At 39.3% G+C, this 26,499-nt stretch overlaps 1 protein-coding gene across 2 annotated transcripts in view; it reads right to left on the bottom strand.

Moving 5' to 3' along the window:
- TASOR2 (transcription activation suppressor family member 2) overlaps positions 1 to 26,499 on the bottom strand; it is an 80,593-nt gene that overhangs the window by 37,928 nt on the left and 16,166 nt on the right. For both annotated transcript variants that reach the window (XM_047066631.1, XM_047066632.1), the window contains exons 2-11: positions 15,092 to 15,237; positions 14,717 to 14,812; positions 13,595 to 13,667; positions 9,352 to 9,443; positions 7,327 to 7,464; positions 7,056 to 7,180; positions 6,957 to 6,976; positions 6,763 to 6,862; positions 4,948 to 5,048; positions 4,163 to 4,266 (exon numbers count right to left, since the gene is read on the bottom strand). In XM_047066631.1, the coding sequence (XP_046922587.1) occupies positions 4,163 to 4,266; positions 4,948 to 5,048; positions 6,763 to 6,862; positions 6,957 to 6,976; positions 7,056 to 7,180; positions 7,327 to 7,464; positions 9,352 to 9,443; positions 13,595 to 13,667; positions 14,717 to 14,812; positions 15,092 to 15,237 (995 nt within the window). The remainder of the gene's footprint in view (positions 1 to 4,162; positions 4,267 to 4,947; positions 5,049 to 6,762; positions 6,863 to 6,956; positions 6,977 to 7,055; positions 7,181 to 7,326; positions 7,465 to 9,351; positions 9,444 to 13,594; positions 13,668 to 14,716; positions 14,813 to 15,091; positions 15,238 to 26,499) is intronic.

Below are 26,499 nucleotides of genomic sequence, written 5' to 3'. Positions count from 1 at the left end.
TAAGCCAGTTTGGGTTTCTGTTACAGGTAACTCAAAGTATCTTCACTGGCTGGCCCTAAGACCCCCTACCTTCACAGCTCCTATACGTGTCCTATTTTAACTTCTCGATCCCTTGCTATCTACTACGGGGATAGTCCAGCAGGCCGCTTACGGGCTCAGTGTTTGCTGTCTTACCTTTAACACCAGCGCCTTTGGGATGTTTAGGACTTACTATACTAACACAGTCAGCATCCTCCTTCCTCACACTGAGAAACCCTGGTTAACAAAAAGGGAGAGAAGTCTTTTTTTTTTTTTTTTTTAATTCTCAAGTTACTTAACATACAGTGTAGTCTTGGCTTCAGGAATAGAATCCAGTGATTCATCACTTCCACAGGACACCCAGTGCTCATCCCAGCAAGGGCCCTCCTGAATGCCGGTCACCAATGGGCACCCCCACAACCCATCAACCCTGTTTGTTTTCTGTATTTGAGTCTCTTATGGTTTGCCTCCCCCTCTGTTTTCATCTTATTTCTCCTATCCTTCCCCTATGACCATCTGTTAAGTTTCTCAAATTCCACATATGAGTGAAATCATGTGGTATCTGTCTCTCTGGTTGACTTATTTTGCTTAGCATAATACCCTCCAGTTCCACCCATGTTGTTGTAAATGGCAAGATTTCATTCTTTTTCATCACTACTATTCCATTATATACATATATACCACATCTTCGTAACCCATTCATCAATGGATAGACATCTGGGCTCTTTCCATAATTTGACTATTGTTGACAGCACTGCTTTAAACATCGGGGGGCATGTGACCCTTCGAATCATCACTCGTATCCTTTGGATAAGTTCCTAGGAGTGCAACTGCAGAGTCATAGGGTAATTTCGTTATTTAGTTTTTTGAGGAACCTCCATACTTTCTTCCAGAGTGGCTGCACCAGTTTGCATTCCCACCAGCAGCGCAAGAGGGTGCCCCTTTCTCCACATCCTCGCCAACATCAGAGTTTCCAGAGTTGTTAATTTTAGCCATTCTGACTGATAAGGTGGTATCTCAGTGTGGTTTTGATTTGTGTTTCCCTGATAATGAGTGATGCTGAGCATCTTTTCACGTGTCAGTTTGCCATCTGGAGGTCTTCTTTGGAAAAGTGGCTTTTCATGTCTTCTGCCCATTTCTTCACTGGATTATTGGTTTTTCAGATGTTGAGTTTGAGAAGTTCTTTTTTTTTTCTAATGTATGATAAGTTCTTTATAGATTTTGGATACTAACCCTTTATCTGATATGTCATTTGCAAATATCTTCTCCCATTCTATCAGTTGCCTTTTAGTTTTGCTGACTGTTTCCTTTGCTGTGCGGAAGCTTCTTTTTTTATCTTGATGAAATCCCAATAATTCATTTTTGCTTTTACTTCCCTTGCCTTCGGAGACATGTCAAGTAAGAAGTTGCTGTGGCCAAGTTCAAAGCGGTTGTTGCCTGTTTTCTCCTTAGGATTTTGATGGTTTCTTGTCTTATATTTAGGTCTTTCATCCATTTTGAATTTATTTTTGTGTACAGTGTAACAAAGTGGTCCAGTTTCATTCTTCCACATGTTGCTGTTCAGTTCTCCCAGCACCATTTGCTAAAGAGACATGTTTCCATTGGATACTCTTTCCTGCTTTGTTGAACATTAGCTGGCCATATGTTTGTGGGTCCATTTCTGGGTTCTCTATTCTATTCCATTGATCTATATATCTGTTTTTGTGCCAATACCATACTGTCTTGATTACGGCTTTGTAATACAGCTTGAAGTCGGGACTGTGATGCTTCCAGCTTTGGCTTTTCTTTCCCCCCCAATATGACTTTGGCTATTCATGGTCTCTGTGGTTCCATACAAATTAGAGGTTTGTTTGTTCTGTTCTGTGAAGAATGCTGGTGCTATTTTGATTGGGATTGCATTGAATGTGTAGACTGCTTTGGGTAGTATCGACATTTTAACAATATTTGTTCTTCCATCCATGAGCACGGAATGTTTTTCATTTCTTTGTGTCATCTTCAATTTCCTTCAAAAGCTTCCTAAAATTTTCAGTGTATAGATCTTTTACCTCTTTGGTTAGGTTTATTCCGAGGTATTTTATGGTTTTTGATGCAACTACAGATGGGATCAATTCCCTGATATCTTTGTTGCCTCATTATTGGTGTATAGAAATGCGACTGATTTCTGTACATTGATTTTATATCCTGTGACTTTGTTGAATTCCTGTATCAGCTCTAGCAGTTTTTTGGTGGAATCTTTTGGGTTTTCCATGTAGAGTATAATGTCATCTGCAAAGAGTGAAAGTTTGACTTCTTCTTTGCCAATTTGGATGTATTTTATTTCATTTTGTTGTCTGATTGCTGAGGCTAGGACTTCCAACACTGTTAAACAACAGTGGTGGGAGTGGACATCCCTGTTGTGTTCCTGATCTCAGGAGGAAAGCTCTCTCTCATTTTTTCCCCATTGAGGATGATATTAGCTGTGGGCCTTTTCATATACGGCCTTTATGATGTTCAGGTATGTTCCTTCTATCCCAACTTTTCTTGAGAAAAACTCTTGAGAGTTTTTATTAAGAAAGGATGCTGGGGGCGCCTGGGTGGCGCAGTCGGTTAAGTGTCCGACTTCAGCCAGGTCACGATCTTGCGGTCCGTGAGTTCGAGCCCCGCGTCAGGCTCTGGGCTGATGGCTCAGAGCCTGGAGCCTGTTTCTGATTCTGTGTCTCCCTCTCTCTCTGCCCCTCCCCCGTTCATGCTCTGTCTCTCTCTGTCCCAAAAATAAATAAACGTTGAAAAAAAAAAATTAAAAAAAGGATGCTGTATTTTGTCAAATGCTTTTTCTGCATCTCGTGACAGCAGCATATGGTTTTTTTCCTTTCTTCTATTAATGTGATGTATCACGTTAATTGATTAATTTGTGAATAATGAACCAGCCCTGAAGCCCAGGAATAAATCCCATTTGATCATGGTGAATAATTCTTTTAATATACTGTTGAATTCAATTTGCTAGTATCTTGTTGAGAATTTCTGCATCCATGTTCATTAGTGATATTGGCCTGTAATTCTCCTCTTTAGTGGGGTCTTTGTCTGGTTTGGGAATCAAGGTAATGCTGACTTCATAGAATGAGTCTGGAAGCTTTCCTTCCATTTCTATTTTTTGGAATAGTTTCAGAAGAATAGGAATTAACTCTGCTTTAAATGTCTGGTAGAATTCCCCTGGGATGCTATCTGGCCTAGGACTCTTACTTGTTGGGAGATTTTTGATAACTGATTCAATTTCTTCGCCGGTTATAGATCTGTTCAAATTTTCTATTTCTTCCTGTTTGAGTTTTGGTAGTGTGGGAGTGTCTAGGTATTTGTCCATTTCTTCCAGATTGTCCAGTTTGTTGGCATATAGTTTTTCATAGTACTCTCTAATAAGTGTTCATATTTCTGTGGTGTTTGTTGGTTGTGATCTCTAAAATGGAGAGAAGCCTTTAGGGCGCCTGGGTGGCTCAGTTGGTTAAGCGTCCAACTTCGGCTCAGGTCATGATCTCGTGGTTTGTAAGTTCGAGCCCCATGTAGGGCTCTGTGGTGACAGCTGAAAGCCTGGAGCCTGCTTCGGATTTTGTGTCTCCCCCTCTCTCTACCTCTCCCATGCTCATGTTCTGTCTCTCTCTGTCTTTCAATAATAAATAAATGTTTACAAAAATTTTTTTAATAAAATAAAATAAAATGGAGAGAAGTCTTCAGATTGTTATATGCTTCTCATTAGTGTCTTACTTCTTACAATATGGAAACAGTAGGGGCACTAGCTTTTGATTTTTTTTCCCTCATATAGCTATAGATCAACACACATCACTTGTAAAGAAGTATCTCACAAGTGGTATACTTTGATTAATTCAGACACCCTAGGGATCTACTCAATTCCTCTGTCATAAAACAAAAACAACAACAAAAAAGGATTTGGGAAAAACTGTCCTATTATTTTTAAAATCAGGAGTATAAACAGACTAACGAGACACGAGAGGCACAAAAAGGGATGAAGGTGTTAGTCGATAAATATTAAGTGATGAAAATCCTTTCAGCAAACTAAAATGATTCACTCTAGGCACAGCCAACTAATAATCAGCTATCGATTTCTTCATGCAAGGCAAAAACAGTAATTACATTTTAAACTGATGAGCCTTACCAGTTGCTTATTTTTAATGTATTCTATTAGCTTATCTATTTTTTCCCCTTGTTTGTTTGACAGTTCCACCTCATACATCCTGAAGCACATATCTTGGCAATAGACTGTGGAGAAAATCAGAAAAACAGGACAATTTTTTAAAATGCCATTATGCCTTTTAGTAACCAATTTATCCATTTTAGATGTTGAAAAGATGAAAGAAGAGCTAGGAATACTCTTAAAAAAACATTCATCATTCAATGGTCTTTGTTACAAAACTCCTTAATAAGAAGTTACTGTATAAAGCATTTGGAAACAACGCTTTCATTAACATTGACTCTACTACAGTATTTGACAAGACCAAAAAAAATACTATACAAATAATATAAACATCAATGTTCCATGAATCAATCTAAATGACCAGGAAATTTCCTTCTTGTGTTTTCTGCTGTTTTTCTTCAGTTAGAAGTACATAAATAAGTAAAAACCACCACCGCAAAACCTCTGTTCTCCTTGAAAGGCATTGTCATGTGGTTCCAACTATTTGTAAGCATCTTTCTGCTTAACGCCCTCAGTGTTCTATAGTAAATCTAGTCTTTGCCACCTTAGATAAACTACCTTTCACAGTTTCTAGTTGGCTTCCAAGGAACTCAATCACACAGCAACCCTACAACTTTCATGAAAGGCCCTTTTGCGAATCGCTTAGGGCCAAAACTCAACAGTGTGTGTATGCGTGTGTGCATGATAGATAAAAATCAGTGGAATAAAGCCCAGGACGTGCAATGTATCATTACATGTAAACAGACCTTTTTGCTCCAAGTAATTCTGTTTTCGAAAGGCAGCTTCTGGTAGTCTTTTTTTCAAAGATGAGATTGTCATTACATACTTAAAATCTAGTTCATGTGGTCTAAAAAACAAAACAACAATATCATGCAATCTAATAAACACTTAAACTACATCTTCATAATTTTTGATTTTCTAATATAAACGCAAGCAAAAATATCAAAACAAGAAAGTCCTTAAATTGATAAAATCCCAGTCAGGTAATATGCACATATATAAATACTGCAGATTTTTAAATACAGAACCCCACAGACCACGTCGGCAAATACGTTCACATTTTCTGAATGCGTGTGTTTCTGAGATGAAGCCAAACATCCACATGAATGGAAGAATTACGCATCCTGGGATGAGAATTTTCTAAACGTTATACTATGTGAGAATTGGCGACTTCGGACAATAGTGGACTGGTTCACCACACTGTGCCACAGAATGAACCTCATCCAGACTTTTGCACCATTTTCCCCGACTGTTTCCTTCTTTAAAACTCATTTTCAAATACTTCTGGACTTATAAATGCCCCCCTTGCCCCTAAATACTTCTGAGTGTGTGTGTCCTCAAAAAAGGACATTTCCTTATGCAACCACAAAACAATTAATAAAATCAAGAAACTAACAATGATATAGTACCATTATTTAGCCCACACACCTTATTCAAAGTTTGCCAAATGTCTCACTGTGGGGCTTTGTAACAAAACATGTTTTCCCCCGCTGGTCCAGGATCCAATCCACAATGACACAATCCATTTAGTTGCGTCTCTTTAATCACCTTCAATCTGGCGAGTCTCTTGGTCTTTCTTTATCTTTAATGGGTTTGGTATTTTTTCAAGAACACAGACCATGTATTTTGCAGAATGCCCCTCAATCTGGGTATGTCTGATGTTTCCTGCTGATTAGGACAGCAGGAAAACCACACAAGTGGCACTATGTCATTCTCCTTGCATCCCATCAGGAAGCACGTGATACTTATTCCACTGTTGGTGACGTTAACTTGGACCATTTAGGTCATTGTTCTGACCACTTCTCTCTACATAGGTTAACTGCATTCCATAGTGACAAAGAACCTTCCCGTCTCTCCCATTTATTTCCAGAATTCTTACTGTACTCTCTGGGTTCTAATACCCCCCTCACTCCTCCCTCTTCTTAAAACAGGTCAATAGAAAGAAAATTAATTCTGACAGCACACCTGTTTTCACTTCATATTTCAATAAAATATGTCTATCTTTCAATAGTTTTGGGGGTTAACTAAGAACAGATTAAATAAAAAGATTTCATAGGATGCCCTTCACAGTGCCCCAGACGAAAATAATTCATTGTAATGTAACTACATGTAATAGCTACTCCAGTTAATAGGAGTCTAGGAAAATCATGGGATAATCAGAAAATCAGATACTGTAATTCTTAATAAAGACTCAACAATAGCATAAGTGCCTATAATCTGCTGTACCTGCTATCTAGACAAATCCAATCTCTTTCTTGGGGAAAGTCAAACATCTAGTATCAATTCAGTTTAGCCTGTGAAGTCATATTCCTATGAATGGATAAAGATATTAAAATTTCAAAAGTGGCCTGTCAAAGATTATAAAACTACTTCAAAGCCAAGGTTGGAATTTAGATCTGAATTTAGGTTGCCTGTGCTCCGTACATCTACCCAAACGTACTCTAATCTGACACCAAGTACAACTGCTTCATTTCACACCAGTACCAACAAACAAGACCTCAAAATGAGAATTAAAAAACAAAGAGACAAACATTAGTAAAGGACACAAACTCAATACTTACAGTTGGGCTGGAACAGCTGTACCGTAAGAGGACCAAAGACTGACATCACACAGCAGACAGCCTTGAATAATTAATTTGCCTTGCCACAAAGGGGTAAGAGCTTTAAGAAATGAGTAAAAAAAGAAACTGGTTACTTATGAACAAAACATTTACTGAAAAAAAAACCCAAAAGAACTAATTAAATAATTTCTTACCATTTTCACTGAGTTCAAATCTAGGGAAAAAGAAAAGGTATTTTTATAAGAGCAAACGAAACAGATCCAGTAAAACAAAGTATGTGCACAATTACTTACATGCTTTCATGAGCTGATGCTGCCATCTTTTTAGGTTCCCTGTACTGAAAAGCTACAATAACATAAGGACAGATCTGCCTGGGCCGCTCAATAACAGTGCTGCCTGAAAGTTCATAGAGGTAATACTGAAAGAAGAGAAATAAGGATTATCAGGGTAGCACTATGGAACTCCATAGGCACCAAGTTCATCTCAACTCCACCCAGTCCTGCCATTTAACATATTAGATTCAGAAACGTATCCTGGGAACGATTTATTCCCCGGTGACTATACCTGACTCAGTTCAAATGCGCGAAAATGACTCGTCTTGTGAGAAACCTTGTTAGTATTTGCAGCCACGTGGCAATCATAGCCAGAAGATGGGCTAGTATAGTTAGTTGTATAATTCTCAGACACAAACTTGACTTTTCCCTAGAATGAAAATATTAAGACTAATCAGATGTCTCTAAATGGCAATAATCTTATTCTAGGATTCATTTAAAAGTAGCCTAATGAGGATGTGGACGTGTTTCAAACAGATTGTTAAGAACTATGGCTCTTAGAAAATTACGTTAAGGCCAAGAATTGTTTTAGTTATCCATAAGCCTCTTAACACTGTATTTAAAAATCTGGTATACCTGGGCATATTTCTGAGGTAAATGACCATAGTTTTTATCTCAACACGAAAGAAGGACATGAATCACCCCAAATTTAAGTGAACCATTTCTCTAAAAGAAAAATTATATAGCCTACCAACCCAATAGATTAGCTCAATGACTGTAACATAAAAGATGACAAAAAAAATCCAAACTTTCACAGGATGAGTTTTCAAACTGAAGTATTAAGTTATCAATTGTAATTTAATACACATCAAGATATTACTACTATGCTGGGACTCAGTAAATTAGCAAGGAGCAGATATGCAGTAAAGTGCTTAGCAGGTCATTGGCCCCAATTACTGAACAGTTGATAGTATTTCCTATGATAGATTTCTTATAGGTCTTTCAGAAAAAGTAAAAAAAAAAAAAAAAAAAAAAAAAAAAAAAGGAAGGCAATCAAAGTTACCATATATACAATGAAATATCATACAGTAATTTTAAAAGCTTTTGTAAATAATATAATGACATACGCGGAAAAACACACAAAGTATATACCAAATGAAGTAAAGTTATAGGCAACTTTTATTTTTATCTTTACAGAAAGAATTTACTTTTTTTTTTTTTTTTTTTTTTTTTTTATGTTAAGGTCCTGCTTCTTCATTTACAGAACAGTCAGGGGCCATAATAATAAGCCAAAGCATATAGACAGCACTTCTCAGTGAGCAATCACAGCCTGTACTGTCTCCCCCTCAAACATTTTATGGTGTCGGACATGGCTGACTTTTGAGCAGTAAAGGAAGAACTGAGAGCACATACAGGTAAACACTGAACAGCATGTCCAGCAGCAGGAGGGCACAGGGCCAAGAAGCCCAGGGCAAAGCCCAGCGGACATAAACACACCCCCGACGGCAGCCGGCACCCTCTGCCGCGGAGCGGGTGGACGAGGGAGGGCAAGCGGGGACTGTGCCCCAGGGGATGCTACCTGCTCGCCAGTTCTTGGGGACACACTTTGGAATAAGAAGGATTCACACTTAAAAAGACACGTCAGTAGTGTTTATAATCCAAGAACTCAAGATAGTAAGACAGCTACAATGAAAGCAAAAACAACAAAACAAGACCACACAATGTGTCCTCACAAAGCCCACCAAGCACTAAAATCAAGTTTGCCTTGGATCTACCCAAGTGAACTTTCTAATCATGCTATTCACTTGTACTGAACTATGTAAGGGTGTTGAAGAATTTCTGAGATCAGCAGTTATAGATGCCACATAAAGCTGTGAACAGGGTCTGGATGTTTCAGGGATCGAGGAAACAGCCTCTCTTATTTCGACAATTTAAACCAAAAAACGAAAGTTCCCTTCTAAATTCATCTCTTGTAACTGGAATCACAATGTTTTATAAGCTGCTACTGGTGTCCTGTTATTTAATATTTAAAAAGAGGCACTGTGGGCCAGGGTGAGAGAAGGCTTTTCACTGAATACCTTTTGTATTATTTTGAATTTTTTTTTTTTTAAAAACATATTCATAGATGATCTATCAAAGGAACAAAAAAAGCTTTGTCTTTAAAGGAAAGCAAAAATAGCAGTAATCTTTTCTGAATTTGGATAGCTGTCTTCAATGACCACTATGTTTAGCAAATGATCTGCAAAGAACATTATCACAGACTGATAACCTTTAGTTTTTGAAAGAAAAATTATATAGAAGCGCATTTGGGCTTTACCTTAATTAGGTTAAAAATTACAACATAACCAGACTTCCCATGATACCATGGTCTTGCGTGAAGATAGTCTGAATATTTGGAAATATACACACCTATAAAAGTATAAGATATAGATTAATTCACACTTTAAAAGGACTGTTTACTCATATACATTTCACATGTAAGGGCTACCTGTAACTAAAAAGACAAATAAAAGTCAACATTAAACTGTTCCAAAACTGCTTACCTTTTAAAAACTATTGGAGATATTCTAAAAGTATGGAAACATGAGAGCTACGACAAGATAGAATTTATCTGACGGACAACGAATTTTCTAGTTGGGTACAATAATTAAAGAGGGATGAACGAATCACATTCTTGGTAAATTCTAAGTTTTTTTTTTTCTCCAGGCAATCATTCCGTGGAAAGGCCTACAGTAATCTGATTCTCAAGTTATTTTTTTACAAAACATCTCAGTAAGTACTCATATAATAATAAGTGCTGAGGTTTACTAGATAGCAGGTATGTGCTGGGCAGCAGTGACACCAAAGGAAATAAAACAAGTTCCTGCCTTCAAGCAGCTTATTCTGCTAGTGTGTGAAACTTCCAGAAAGGCAGGAGGTACGTTTGTGTTCTTCACCATTGAAGCCACATCACAGCCCAACATACAGGAAGTACTTAACTGTCAGACACATGCTGTATTTGAGGACACAAAGAAATGGAAATAAGCAATGTATTTGTTTAGAAAAGGAGTTCTTTCAACAGACGAGTGAAATTCTCAGAGAACAGAGTGAACAAAAGTATGGAAGCATAAAAGATTATAAATTGTTTAGGACAGTAGGGCCACGGTGTGGGGAGCAGGGGAGAAAGCCCGAGAAGCTTGAGGCTGAAAAGGAAGCTTGGAACTGAACAGTAGAGATCTTTGTAGGGCTTGCTGTAGGCAACAGAGACCCATCAAAGGTGTTCACCAACAGACTGCCACTTACATTTTTTTTTTTAAGTTTGTTTATTCTGAGAGAGAGAGAGAGAGAGAGAGAGAGAGAGAGAGAGAGAACGTGAGTCGAGGAGGGGCACAGAGAAAGGAAGAGAGAGAATCCCAAGCAGGCTCCGCACTGTCAGCATGGAGCCTGATGCGGGGCTTGAACCCACAAACAGTGACATCATGACCCGAGCCGAAGTCCGATGCTTAAAGGACGGACAGAGCCACCCGGGTGCCCCCAGACTGCCACTTAAAAGAGGGCGGAGTCTCAAGAGGGGAGAGACGAGAAATCAGGATCAACCAGAAAGCTGCCGTAAGAGATGAGACAGGAGAGGAAAGTCTCCATGTGGCAGCGGTAGGGGAATAGGGAGGAAAGAGCAGGTCCCACAGAGACTCCTGAACCGCATCTCTCGAAACGCAAAGACAATGCAAGGCGAGAGCACTGTGATATGTTGGAGGGAGCAATGAGCTTGTGGTCGGCGCTGGGTTCCAGGGCCAAGTCCTTTCTTCCTACTAATAACCACATGACTGAGGAGTAAGTCACTTAAGCAGGGACAGTGGGCTTGGGTCATGGATGCAGCAGCCACAGGAAGCAGTCCTCAGGAAGATTTACTATAAAATACTACATTAATATAAAATATTATATAAAATATTACTGTTATACACAGAACTATCCATTTCTACGTGAGCCAAAAACTTGATTTTTTTTAATGTTTATTATTGAGTGAGACAGAGTGTGAACTGGGGAGGGGCAGAGAGAGAGGGAGACACAGAATCTGAAACAGGTTCCAGGCTCCGAGCTGTCAGCACAGAGCCCGACGTGGGGCTCCAACTCACGAACCGTGAGATCATGACCTGAGCCGAAGTCGGAAGCCTGACTGAGTCACCCAGGTGCCCCAAGGCAAAAACTTTAAAATGCACACAGCCAGGAGTGTTATTTTATTACCCAGCCAAGTACGTGTTCAAGAAGAAAATGTACTTGTTGGAATCATCCAGTTTCTACTCTACCACCCTACTGAAGCCAGCCTGTATCTTAAACAATATAATCATGGGATGACAGTAATGTAGAAAACCGGCCTTACTGTTTTAGGGATGTAAGCTGAAGTATTTACTTTCAAATTCTCCAACAACAACAAAATTGTATAACCAAATTAAGGGAAGAATGCAAAACATTTTCTGTTAAACTTAGGGCATGGGTGTATTATATGGTCCTCTCTACTTTTCTTATGTTATTATGTTTTATAATGAAAAGAGGGTGGTGAAAAAGAGTAAGAAGAAAAAAAGGTTTTATGTAAAATGTTTCGGGGGTTAAGAATATACATTCCCTTTCATGGTCTTTGGAAGATGTGAATGCAAGTTTTCAAACACGTTGCTTTACACAGAGTGACCACATAACCCAGCAATTCCACTGCTGGGTCTATGCCTAAGAGAAGTGGAAACAAATGTCTACACAAAAACGTGGATGTAAGTGTGCACAGCAGCATTTTTCGTAACAGCCAAGAAGTGGAAACAACCCAATGTCCCTCAAGTGCTCAAAGAATAAAGAAAACAGGTAGAACCCTACAACGGGATATTATGCAGCCAAAAGGCAAACAAAGTGCCGGTACAAGCTACACCACGGAGGAGCCCGGAAGACACTAAACTGAGGCAAGAAGTCGTACAACGTAACATGGGGTCCCATTTAGGTGGAATGTCTGTGCTAGGCAAATCCACAGAGGGAAAAGCAGATGAGTGGGTGCCTGGGCTGGTGGTGGCGGGGGGCCTGTCACTGCTAACAGGCCCGGGACTGCTTTCCTGGGTGATGCAAACGGTCTACAACGGACTGTGCTGTGGGTAGCACGACTCTATGAACACATTAAAAATCGCTGAACTGGACACTCTGGGTGAGTTGCGGGGTGTATGAACTTTATCTCGGTGAAGCTCTGTGAAAGAAAAGGTCAGCAGGAATCTGGCCACTCCCCCAATCCTCTCAGTCTTGATCCCCACACTGCTAGCATCTGAGAGAGCTAAATAGCTCTCCTTAGGTCCTTCTGCTTTCCGTCAAACTCCACTCCCCAGCTGTTCCTCCACTACGCTGCTCCCGGCTGCCCTCCTCTCCCCTCCCCACCTGATGGTCCCACAACGATCCAACAGTCCTGACTGGTCTTTGCCACCTTCTCCTCCTGATACTGTCCCACATCACGGTATCTTTGACTTCAACTAACACCCAGCCCCGCCACCGTGAACCCCAATCTCCAGTTCGAAATCCTTTTCCAGCAACTTTTTTACCATCAGCAGGATATCTCCCAGAAACACTGAGGAAAATCTCATTATTTCTCAAATCCAACTCCTGAAAGTAGTGTCCATTTACTGAGAGCTTACCAGGTATGTGCTCCCAGCTGAGCACGTCACATAGCCTCCCACTATCCTCACAACAGATCTAAAAGACAGTTTTATCTATTTCGCAGAGGAGGAAACTGAAGCTCAAAGAAATGTAGTGCTAATCCATATTCTTGACTGTAAGATTACCTTTCTCTTTTAACTCCTCGGCTTCCCTAACAATGTCTTCTCCTTCTGTGCCTCTTTTCTATTAACGATATTGCTGTAGTGTAAGTTTACAACTTTATATCTGAATATTTCTTTCTCTTTCTCCTCACATTCCACAGTTGCCAAGTTTGGTCAGGTCTATCTATTCTCTATTCCTTACTGCCATTATAATGGTTTAGAGGACATCCTCATTAGTCCTGGATGACTGTACTAATCTCTTGGTGCTGGAAGATACCTTCAGTATCTTTTCTAGTCCAATCAACCTTTTTAAAAAAAGTTCTGGAGCTCCTGGGTGGCTCAGTCGGTTAAGCGTCCAACTTCAGCTCAGGTCATGATCTCGTGGTTCGTGGGTTCAAGCCCCGCGTTGGGTTCTGTGCTGGCAGCTCAGTCCCTGGACCCTCCTTCGGATTCTGTCTCCCCCCCTTCTCTCTCTGCCCCCTCCCATTCATGCTCTGTCTCTCAAAAATAAATAAAAACATGAAGAAGGAAGGAAGGAAGGAAGGAAGGAAGGAAGGAAGGAAGGAAGGAAGGAAGGAAGGAAAGAAAGAAAAGAAAAGAAAAAAATATAAAAAGTTCTGATATGAAACCTCTATTGGAAACTCTTAATTCTTAGACTCAAAGCTCATTTATTTGTTTAAAGCTCTGATTTTAAAGATTTTTATATCATTAATGAAACTGACTTTTAATAGAAGTATCTCATGAAATTAATTAAACCCCACTTCATCCTGTAAAAGAGATTCTTTTTTCTCACAGACTTACCTTTGGCTGGGTCACCAAGAGTAGTAAGAGCACCGCTGCCCACACAGAGTCCACGCTGACATACTAACTTTGCCTTGAAATAAATAAAAGACAGAACTTTGCTTATCGTATCAGTCTTAAGACAGACAATGAAATAACACTACAACAGAACCTTTCAAATAGATATGGAATGTGTACACAGTATGTATTTACGGCACAAAGCAAGCTTATGCAAGGTAACTGTGTTTGGTTAATAGTTCATGAAATGTTATCGTTTCTGTTAACAAACATGTCATCAGCAAAACTAAATTGAACACGCTCACAGATTAAGTCCTCTCTTGCAGATTTCAATTATAGCTATGGAATCACTAAACTGGAAGATGTGTTAACCCCAAATGCCTCTTTTAGTATGAATTCAGTGTCTCTTATTTGTAAGTGGATGATGAAGCAAATAAATGAATTCTTCTGGTATTACTATATAATCCTTATGTATATGCTAATGTTAAGTATTTTTTAAGCATCTACTTTTATTCTTCAATCACAATCAAAATACTGAATTATCTTAAGTTGAATTATAAATCTCTAGTGTTGTTAAATCTGTATCCAGGAAGCCATACACATCTTTGGAGGCACACCCTCCACATAGCAGTTTCCTTCTCCCAAAGTTTTGGTACAAACGATACAGAAGTTCAATCTTCAAAGACAGTCATGAACCAATTTCAAGTAACTTGACTGCTGAGAGTGTTCACTGTATCCCACCATGTAATTGAAACTTGAAAAAGCCTCCACAAGAAACAGAAAGTATCTATGTGAACCATGATCCAGAACGGTGAAATATCCATTCACCCCGTCAAAAGGCATTACTGATACTTAAGAAACCTGCATTCATGCAAATCTGACCTCGAGCTGACAGTGTATTGCAGATGAAACTAAAGCGGGCCTGTGAAAAGGTGTAGAAATCAAATCTCTTTCATAATCAGCCTTCACAATCATTTATACTGCCACCAAAATTACGTAACAAAAAAGGCTGGTGAACTGGTCATTTTACAAATCTTAGAGAACTGAAATACCGATATTTAACGATATCATTAATTTTGTACACTAATATCACAAAATTAGTGTTCTATGACCTACCCCCCTTACCTGACTTTCAGTTTCAAACAGAAGAAATCCGTAAGTCTCTTTAAGTTCTTCCTGAGTATAATTACTTGCTTTTTTTTCTTGGTAAAAAGCTTTGTACTGTATAAAGAGAATAATTGAATGCTATAAACATTTATTTTGCCTTGCAAATTGATTTTTAAAAATGCATCATCTGAATTCCTCCTGTTAAAAAACTAATGAAATTTATTATTTTTTCTATTCCCTAGAATACATTCTTATTACCTTCCAAGGATTTCTTATCTCATCTGAAAGTGACAGCTGAGAAGAACAAGGCTTATATACCAAAAATGATGGGTCTATTTCTTTAAAACTAAAATAAAACTAACACACAGACACAGTGTGTACCAAGCACCTCACCTCATTTAAGAAAATGTCATTTTTCACCAAAGTCACTTGACTGTACTGAAAACCATGCTCAGATGCAGAGTCCAAGTAAGAAGTATGAAGAATTGAAATTGCCCTCTGGAAGAGAGAGTCTGAACTCAAGGACACTGTCTCAAAAACTGTAAAACACAAACAAAAATAATGCAACTGTTTAAGATAACCAAAGGATGGGGTTTAAAGCGGTACACTAAATATCACTGAACACGTCATCTAGTCCCTGCCCGGAGAACGCAGACATTGACAATGTGTTCTTGGCGACTGTACCTCTACTGTCTTAAAAGACCTCTCACGGGAAGAACATAATCTAAACGGAGGTGAGCGGGGCAGCTGGGTGGCTCAGTCGGTTGGGCGTCCAACTTCAGCCCACAGTTCATGGGTTCAAGCCCTGCACTGGGCTCTGTGCTGACCCTGGAGCCTGCTTCAGATTCTGCGTCTCTTTCTCTCTGTCCCTCCCCAGCTCGAGCTCTATCTCTCTCAAAAATAAATAAACGCTGAAACAAGTTTTTAAAACAGAGGTGAGTTACTGAGGGTGAGTTACTTTCAATACAAGAGTAAAATAAACCCTGCCGGATCCCTCGGGCCTTCTGGTTTAAAGCTGTGCGCTGTAACCACCGCCGGGACAAGCCCACCAAACGTGATAGTGCCAAGGTGGTGGTCAGCAATCACTTAGACCAAGGTTTCTCATCCTGAAGTTCTTTAAAACGTAAGCCACATTTTGAGACACTTACCCTTCCCGTCTTCTCATCAAATCCCCAAGTGAGCCTGCTGGGTTCCTTTCAAGGGGCCTAATAGTGCACACTCCACAAACACATTAGAAAGCATTGTATCTTTGGGGGTTCCTCAGAGCCTAGACAAGTCTATTGAACTTGACTTCTTACGGGTTATATTATGAAATTACTTTTCTCCATGTCCCCAAAATGAAACTTTGTTACTTTTTAGAAAACCTACGCAGACACATGCTATCCCAGAGATTCTGCGCTGCCCCTCCTGTGACAGGCAGGGCTCCTAATCCAGAGTTACTGACTTGGCCCAATAATCCTCTGGATTGAGCCTTTGTGACTTTTGATTTTACAAGTCCTTATTTTAGCCAAAAACTGGGCCTAGTGAGTTCTCATAACATTTAACTATTTGTTTACTCCCTTCTATTTCTATTCTCTTTAACAAGGTCGAGGTGGGGAGGTACAAATTAAGGACTAGAAGGTTTGGTCACATACGATAAATAAACCATTACTACGGCTTCCTACTTCTGCCAGAACCTGCCGATTACATTAAAGTCCAAAACCTAAAGGAAAAACAGGAATTTTAGTTAAAACTAACTAATAAGCAACGGTAAAAAACTGAACTATTATAGAAATGGAAACAAACATTTCAGTCAAGTTGATTTGGACTCAACTGTCCTACCACTTCAACTACCTAAGTAACGCTTTAATAAACAAAACACTTTAATAAACAAAACGTCCTAGTATCCAAAGTGAAAGACTGTACGTAGCACGGAAGGAAAAGAGGATGAAACATTTAAGACTATTCTGGGGGGCGCCTGGGTGGCGCAGTCGGTTAAGCGTCCGACTTCAGCCAGGTCACGATCTCGCGGTCCGTGAGTTTGAGCCCCGCGTCAGGCTCTGGGCTGATGGCTCGGAGCCTGGAGCCTGTTTCCGATTCTGTGTCTCCCTCTGTCTCTGCCCCTCCCCCGTTCATGCTCTGTCTCTCTCTGTCCCAAAAAATAAAAAAATAAAAAATAAAAAAAAAAAAAAAAAAAAAAAAAAAAAAAAAAAAAAAAAAAAGACTATTCTGAAATTCACACATCTCATCCATGATCCAGATCAACTGTTTTACTTTTTCTCAGTTTCACTCTTTCCTTCGATAGCAGGGTACAAATGTTATAGCACATGGATATTCTTAAGAGGCTTGAATAGCAAAACACCAGGGGTAAGAATTAAAATGATGGCTTTAGCCATGTTACTCAAAGTGAGAAGCCTATGTCTTTGTAACTCTGTCTTACAAATAAAGTGCCCTGCTAGCTCAAATGCAAATCAGGATTCCTCTAAAACTTCTACTTGGGAAACTTTGTATTTCATATTTTTAAAAAGGCAAAATAATATTTAAAAATCTAAGTAAACTCTGAGGCTCAATGTTTGAGAAATAGGTTGCTTACAGTGAAAGAAATAAAACAGCTTTGGAAATGAACATTCTATGATTATCAACTCTTCAATTCCACAAGATGTTAATACGAAGACACAGGTTTTAAATTGCAGAAGTAACGAATATTACATATATCCACATTTTTAAGGGTCAATGCACAATAAACTAAAAACTGTGAAAAACAGTGCAATTTGAAAAATAAAAAAAGCCCATCCAACACAGTATTTCCAAAATACATGTGTCAGAGAACACTATTTGTCAGTGTGAGGAATACTGTTCTCAACAAAGCTATGAATAGAGACGATGGTTTAAAATAAACACTAGGAGGGGATGGACGCCTGAGTAGCACAGTCGGCTAAGTGTCTGACTCGATCTTGGCTCAGGTCACGATCTCACGGTTCATGAGCTTGAGCCCCTCATCGGGCTCTGTGCTGACAGTACAGAGCCTGCTTGGGGTTCTCTCTTTCCTTCTCTCTGTGCACCCCCTCCTCCCTTGTATTCTCTCTGTCTCTCTCAAAATAAATAAATAAACTTAAAAAAATGCTTAAAAAAATAAAATAAAATAAACAATAGGAAGTGACTGTGTGCTAACATATTTTTATACCTAAAACTATTTATGGTTAAAAATGTTTCCCCTTTAAGTCAGCATTTTCCAAACAGCAATATATTTACAAAATAATTTTACAGTTAGCAGAAGGAAAAGCACATCCACACTATAACTGTTAGAAATCTACAGTAAATCTTGACTCTTTCATAATAAATGATCTCAATTATACTCAAGAAAGCACAAGTTTCATGCTCCATAGCTAAGGAGATAGATGAGCACTTCATCAAGAAATTATTTGACATTACCTCTTCTTGAACAATGTACTCCCACTTAAGAGTCTCGCTAGTGTACAAAATAGTATGAGCACTAAGTGGATGGCCGCATTTTTGCTGAGCAATACACACACTTCATTTAAACATTCAAGGTTATCAGAATATTAAGAGACTGAAGAGGGGGCTATCCTACAAAGAAACACTAAAACAACTTGAAAAATACCTGTCAGTAAAGAAAGAGTGTCTCTTGGGACTTAAGTCACCAACAGAGAGCATGTGGGGAAAATTCAAGTTCAATCACAATGGCTCTAGACATTGAGTTAATATTCCTTCCTGTAGCACCTAGATCTGGGCACATTTCTACTAGGCATGGATTCAGTCTCAAAAGTTATGTCAAGCTTGGCACAAAAACAGACACTCAGATCCATGGAACAGAATAGAGAACCCAGAAATGGACCCACAAACATATGGCCAACTAATCTTTGACAAAGCAGGAAAGAGTATCCAATGGAATAAAGACGGTCGCTTCAGCAAGTGGTGCTGGGAAAACTGGACAGCAACATCCAGAAAAATGAACCTGGACCACTTTCTTACACCATACACAAAAATAAACTCAAAATGGAGGAAAGACCTGAATGTAAGACAGGAAGCCATCGAAATCCTCAAGGAGAAAGCATGCAAAAACCTCTTCGACCTCGGCCGCAGCAACTTCTTACTCAACACGACTCCAGAGGCAAGGGAAACAAAAGCAAAAATGAACTACTGGGATCTCATCAAAATAAAAAGCTGCTGCATGGTGAAGGAAACAATCGGCAGAACTGAAAGACAACCAATGGGATGGGAGATGATATCTGCAGATGACTTATCAGATGATAAAGGGTTAGTATCTAAAATCTATAAAGAACTTACCAAACTCAACCCCCCAAAAACAATCCAGTGAAGAAATGGGCAAAAGACATGAATAGACACTTCTCCAAAGCAGACATCCAGATGGCGGACACATGAAAAAAATGCTCAACATCACTCATCATCAGGGAAATACAAATTAAAACCACAATGAAATACCACCTTACTCCAGTCAGAATGGCTCAGATTAACAACTCAGGCAATGACAGATGTTGGCTAGGATGTGGAGAAAGGGGAACCCTGTTGTACTGTTGGTGGGAATGCAAAATGGTGCAGCCACTCTGGAAAAAAGTGTGGAGGTTCCTCAAAAAATTAAAGATAGATCTACCCTACAACCCAGCAATAGCACTACTAGGTATTTACCCAAGGGATACAGGTGTGCTGTTTCAAAGGGGCACATGCACCCCATTGTTTATAGCATCCATTGACAACAGCCAAAGTACGGAAAGAGCCCAAATGTCCAGTGACGAATGAATGAACAAAGAAGATGTGGTATATCAGGACACCTGGGTGGCTCAGTCAGTTAAGCGTCCAACTTTGGCTCAGGTCATGATCTCATAGTTCATAGGGTCAAGCCTCGCATCAGGCTCTGTGCTGACAGCTCAGAGCCTGGAGCCTGCTTCGGATTCTGTGTCTCCCTCTCTCTGTTCCTCTCTTGCTCCTGTTCTGTCTCTCAAAATAATTAAAAACATTAAAAAAAAGAGATATGGGGTGTGTGTGTGTGTGTGTGTGTATACATACATACAATGGAGTATTACTTGGCAATCAAAAAGAATGAAATCTTGCCATCTGCAACTATGTGGAACTAGAGGGTATTATGGTAAGTGAAATTAGTCAGAGAAAGACAAGTATCATATGACTTCACTCATATGAGGACTTTAAGATACAAGACAGATGAACATAAGGGAAGGGAAGCAAAAATAATATAAAAACAAGGAGGGTGACAAAACCTAAGAGACTCTTAAATACAGAGAACCTAGAGTTGCTGGAAGGGTTGGGGGTGGGGGGGGGATGAGCTAAATAGGGAAGGGGCATTAAGGAAGACACTTGTGGGGATGAGCACTAGGTGTTATACACAGGGGATGAATCACTGGAATCTACTCCTAAAATCATTATTGCACTATATGCTAACTTGGAAGTAAAAAAAAAAAAAAAAAAAAAAAAAAAGTTAAGTCAAGCTTGACACAAGCTGGATTCTGCTCAAAGTACCCTGTATTTATCTCCCCCTTTCTCAAAAGCCATCAGAGATACTGAGTGTCTGCTTTTGGACACCTGTTTCTCTTTTTAACTTCTAATGAGAGGAATTAGAAAATTATAAACCAACCTCTGATGCTATGGCACAAGTATCTGTTTTCTATTCTATAAGCATCTATCTGGTCTGAAAGCAAATAATGAGATGAACTAATGCCAACAACTTCAGTGTCACAACAACTGTTAACACAAATCAGCCACCTCTACATCGCCCCCAAACTCTCATGACCACATGCCCTGTTTATAGGCAGGAGCACTCATCAAAGACAGAAACACTCAGAACCCAACACCACCTGCCACTAAAGGTCCTTATTAGTATTCCCTTTAGACGGACTGCAACCTACCTCTGGTAACACTATCGATGCATCCATCCTCCATCAATCTAAGCTGGCCCTTTGATAGGTGCTGAAGAAGAGCCCATTCCTTAACTATCGGATCCTAAAATGTATTACCTTTACTTTTCAGACATTAAGGGATTGCCAGTCTAAGGTAAGTACAACTTTTTTAGAGCACAATTTGGCAGGACCTAACAAAAACTTAAATGTGTATACCAGATAAGCATTCTACTTCCAGGAATGTACTCCTTAGACATACTAGCCTGAGTGCACAGGCTATATGTACAAGGGGTATTCCACGCACTTGTATCTATAATAACAAAAACACAAGATAACCAACTAAATTGCCGTCAGTAAGGAAACACCGTATAACTACTGAATAAAAATCAAAATAAATACATATATACTGACATATAAAAATATCTATTACATACTGAGTAAATAACATGTATTATATAATGTCATTTTGGTAAAAAAAAATACATTACAAATATGTGTTTGAAAATTTACAGAAAAAGATCTAGAAAGATGGGAAACCAAATTGTTAACAGTGTTTAAACCAATGGTTACTGAAGGAGAAGAGGATAAAGGGGAACTTTTACTTGTTACCTTATACACATTACAACTGAGGTTTTCTTACATAAGCATGTATTACTTCTACCAAAATGAATCATAACTTCAAAGAAATACAAATAGAGAAATGTGACAATTTCCCTTGAACATATACCTTTTCCAATGCCATTTGAAAATTTAATCACATTTATTTTGGATTAATGACTTATAATTTTTTTTTTTAATTTTTTTTTTCAACGTTTATTTATTTTTGGGACAGAGAGAGACAGAGCATGAACGGGGGAGGGGCAGAGAGAGAGGGAGACACAGAATTGGAAACAGGCTCCAGGCTCCGAGCCATCAGCCCAGAGCCCGACGCGGGGCTCGAACTCACAGACCGCGAGATCGTGACCTGGCTGAAGTCGGACGCTTAACCGACTGCGCCACCCAGGCGCCCCTGACTTATAATTTTTTTAAAAAATCCTTTCATTTTACATGATTGAAATTAAAATTTTTTAATTCTACCGTTTTCCTTTGGATTTGTTAGTAATAACTTATAGCATTTAGTTTAATACCCACTCTTTTCTGATATGAACCCTGGCTCGGTCTCCTCTAAGACAGAATGTAGCTGGGAGGGTGGTCTTAATTCATTGTCACCAAGTACACCCCCAGAATTCTTGACATAGTCCTGTTCTCTGTTAGTGTCATAATTGCTAAAATGAGAAAAGAAAAAATGAAATCATAAAGCGAATAGTTCTATTCACAGCATATTTACCATATAAACAAATGTTTACTGAGCATCTAATTTATGTTAGGTACAATTCTGTAATGTTTACCATCTTTGACAGGTCTCCAGGGCTAAGGGCTAAATTTGGTATATAAGCAGTAACACACATAAGATGAAATGCCTTTCTTTTAATATTATTTAAGTTCTGAAGAAAATTCTGTTCACAGAAATAAGTTATGCTTATAGTAATCACATTGGCCTCACTTAAAAAAAAATCTTTTGAAATGAAGAGTAGAGATTATAGAACTGCATGCATGTTCTACTGGTTGAAAGTAACAAAATCAAATAGAATACAGTTAAAGAAAATCTCTCCCACCACTAAATATGATTCATCCATTCTTTAGATACAACTATTAGGGTGCCTATTACATATATATATGAGAAACTGTCTCTACAATGAAAGCTTAGACTAGAAAAGGAAGATGAACCTGTACAGAAACCAGTACTATAAATACGTGGGAGAATCTAGAACACAATGTAGTGGATGCATCATAGGGATTCCATTAAGATGGGATATATCAAGACGTTTCAGAGGGATCGATAACTTGAAGTCTGAGTAGGTGCTCAAATAATAAAGCCAAAAGAAGGGCTAGCCCGTATATTTTCTGGCAACAGAAACAGTATGAGGAAAGAGAGAGAGAAACATATGTAAAAGGAACTGTGGGTAGTTTATTTGAAGAATTCAATGTACTTAAAAAAAAATTAGTATATTTTTAGTTTTATAATAGTACACCCTTTTCCAAAAAGGATCTGAGGCAGAATTGTGTGGATGTTATCAAGATTTTTCAGAAGAAGTTGTAATACTGACGATATTCATTCATTAAGCAAATAGGTTATTTATGTCAAGAGGGGAGAACCAAATTGGGAATCAGGAGACCAGGAGGGTAGGCCTACCACTAACTTGTTTTAAGACGTTAGTATTGTAACACTGTTGACACTTGCCTTCCCAAATATCATGCCCTGTTTTCTTTCCTTCCCCCAAACCACAATTTTGTTTAGGTATTAGGTGATTCCATGCTTTAGGCGGGAGGGGGAGGGAGGGAGGGAGAGAGAGACAGAGACAGAGACAGAGAGAATGAGTGTGAGTGTGAGTGTGTGTGTGTGTGTGTGTGTGTGTGTGTGTGTGTGATATAGAGAGAGAGGGAATTTACGCTCATTATGGTATCTGGCCAATGAGATGTGAATGGACATCAGTAGAGAGAATTCTGAAGGAAAAAACACATTCTCCCCATCTCCATCTTCTAGCCTTAGGGCCTCATTTTAAGATGTGTTTGCTGCCCGGAATTCCTTGCAACCAAGATGAGATTGATCAGCCGGCACATTAAGAGTGAAACAAAACAGAATCTCAATCACTGAAGAAGTCCTTGAAATGCTGAACAAATTCACTTGGAGCTGCCCTGCCTCTCAATCTTTTGAGATGTGAAATAATAAATGTTCCTTTATTGTTTAAACCACTCTCGTTGGCAACTGAAAACACACCATGAACTTGGTTAAATCATTTATTTTAAGGTCTCATTTACTTGGAATTATCTTTTAAAAAAGTGTTTTTTAATATTTATTTATTTTTGAGAGAGAGAGAGAGAGAGAGAGAGAGTGCCAGGTGGAAGAGGGGCAGAGAGAGAGGGAGACACAGAATCGGAAGTAGGCTCCAGGCTCCGAGCTGTCAGCACAGAGCCTGACATGGGGCTCGAACTCATGAACTGTGAGATCAGGACCCGAGCCTAAGTTGGACGCTTAACTGACTGAGCCACCCAGACTCCCTGAAATTATGTTTCTAAAGCTCCTTTCCATTCTAACACTGTGACTTTACCAACTGCCTTCCTGAAGCCCTGTTATGTATGAGGCATTGTGCACTGCACTAGATAATTTATCAAATTCCTCTTTTATTTGTCACCATGCATGGAGACATTTATCCTAGTATTTATTAGCAAGAAATCACAAAAGCTAATATAGCTTGAAACCTAAAATATAAGGGTATTTAAAGCCTTTGATTCCCACCTACTCAGTAAGTCTTACCTCCCTCCCACACACAAGGGAAAAAGACCCTTGATTCAGATCACTCCTAATGTAATTTCCCTTATTAGTTATATACAAAGTCTGATTTTCACACTCCTCCACCACTTCAAGTTTTCCTCACATTGAAAGCCCCCAAATCTAGCTTCTCTGATAACTTAAAAATTTTCCACCTGGCTAGAATCATTCTTCACAAGCGTTCCATGGATATTTACCATAGTCCTGCTCTATGTACAGGTCTGGGCTGGAGCTAGGGAACACGGGAACAAACGGGAGACTGTATGTCTTGTCTACCTGCGAGAGTGGTCTCTAACATTTAGGTCATAATTTCAGAACTGTCAAAGTTCTGTTCAGAACAAGGTCCTCTTCCATGGAACAATGAAGGGCACACATTTTGTAATCAGAAGGACTTGCCAAGACAAGATTTTGAAGCTAGGTCTTTCTACCTTTGTGACTCTGAGAAAGCTGCTTAATCTTTCTTCCCCTTCTTTTTAAAAATAAATGTCATCAAGGCACATACACTAAATAAAAAGCCGCATGCCAGTAGTCTTATCAATCACTGCCCCTACCCTCCCAGGGAGCCCTGATTTCCATTCTTCTTAGGCAATCACTTTCAACTTTAGCTCTATCTTCTGGTAGAACTCCATGTTTCTAAATACAATAGCTGTATAAACTCATATCACTAATTTTGCTACGTCATTATTCAATGTTTCAATAAGTTGTATGCATTAATCATAGCTGGGCCACACTGGGTAGTCAATTTCCTTTTTTACATGATGTTTCATTTTTCTGAATTTAAGATGGTCTCTGCTTAAAATTCTCCCAGAGAACCCAAATCTCCTCCGAACAGATAGATACATCAAGTGTTTGGAGACGCCGTTTGTGCAGCATTGTGTCCTCCGGCTTCAGTCTGGACCTGTGCTCCCCGGTGAAGGACCTGTGCTCCAGGTGAAGGACCTGTGCCTCCTGGTGAAAGACCTGTGCTTCCCGGTGAAGGACCTGTGCTCTCCAGTGAACCAAAGAGCTTTGCGCCCTTGGTGGGGGATGCTGAGATACAGCACTGATGTATAAATGTTCAGCACGATCCCAGTTGGCAGAAACCCATGACCTGACTCTAAAACTTACATTCAAAGGATACAGAACAGCCAAAACAATTTTAGAAAAAATGGCAAATTTGAAGGATTCACCACCTGATTTCAAGAATCACCACAAAGCTAACGCAGTCACAACTGTGGTGTTTTAACAATAATACATACAGATCAGTGGGACAGCATGAGAGCTCAGAAACTGTCAGAAGGCTGCCAATATAACCCAAGTGGAAAAGAACAACTTGAAAAAAGATGATGCTATAACCACCAAATCAGAAAAAACAAACATGAACCTCAACCCCTACCTCAAACCATAAAATTCAAATGGAAATGAATGACAGACATAAACGTAACCCCTAATGCTATGAAGTTCCTAGAAAAAGATCAAAAGAGAAAATTCTGACCAGGGGGCAGGTTGAGATCGCTTAGGGCATAAAAATCAGTTCCCATAAAAGAAAAACTGATACACCGGACTTCATGAAAATTATAAAACCTTCTGAGCTTCAAAAGACATCATTAAGAAATTAAAGTATTTGTGAAGGACGTGTATCCAGAATATACAAAGAAGTCTTTTTTTTTTTTAATATTTATTTATTTTTGAGAGAGAGAGAGAGAGACAGAGCGTGAGGGGGAGAAGGACAGAGAGAGGGGGAAACACAGATTCCGAAGCAGACTCCAGGCTCTGAGCACAGAGCCCAATGTGGGGCTTGAACTCATGAACCGTGAGATCATGATCTGAGCCAAAGTCGGATGCCTAACTGACTGAGCCACCTAGGCGGCCCCAGAGTATACAAAGGACTCTTTTTTTTAAATTTTTTTTTTTCAACGTTTATTTATTTTTGGGACAGAGAGAGACAGAGCATGAACGGGGGAGGGGCAGAGAGAGAGGCAGACACAGAATCGGAAACAGGCTCCAGGCTCCGAGCCATCAGCCCAGAGCCTGATGCGGGGCTCGAACTCACGGAGCGCGAGATCGTGACCTGGCTGAAGTCGGACGCTTAACCGACTGCGCCACCCAGGCGCCCCTACAAAGGACTCTTAAACACACTTCACAAACAACATACTAACAGCAAGTACGTACGTGGGAAAATGGTCAACATTATTAGTTATCATGGAGGTGCCACTTGCTCACCAGAATGACTAAAATTAGAAAGACTGAGAATACTAAGTGTTGGCAAGGATGAGGAACCTCTGGAACTCTCATACATTCCTGGTAGGAATAGAAACCTATATAGCCAATTGCAAAAATGTTTTGCCAGTTTCTTACAAAGTTAAATATGTACTTACTTTATGGCCCAGCAATTTTATTCCTACATATTTACCCAAGAAAAATGAAACATTATGTCCATAAAAAAAAATGTGTACACGAACTTTCGGGGCACATAAGCTAAAACTGGAAACAATCTAAATGTTCATGATAGGTGTTTGGATAAACTATGGTCTTTTCATACAATATACTATTCTACTCAGGGATTTAAAAAAAACCTGCTG

Source organism: Lynx rufus, unplaced genomic scaffold, assembly GCF_022079265.1.
Source record: "Lynx rufus isolate CCGP_SWC_20201006 ecotype Redwood Valley unplaced genomic scaffold, mLynRuf1.p SCAF_7, whole genome shotgun sequence".
NCBI lineage: Eukaryota > Metazoa > Chordata > Mammalia > Carnivora > Felidae > Lynx > Lynx rufus.
Note: the sequence above shows the minus strand (reverse complement) of the source record. Positions and strands in the feature narration are given on the sequence as shown.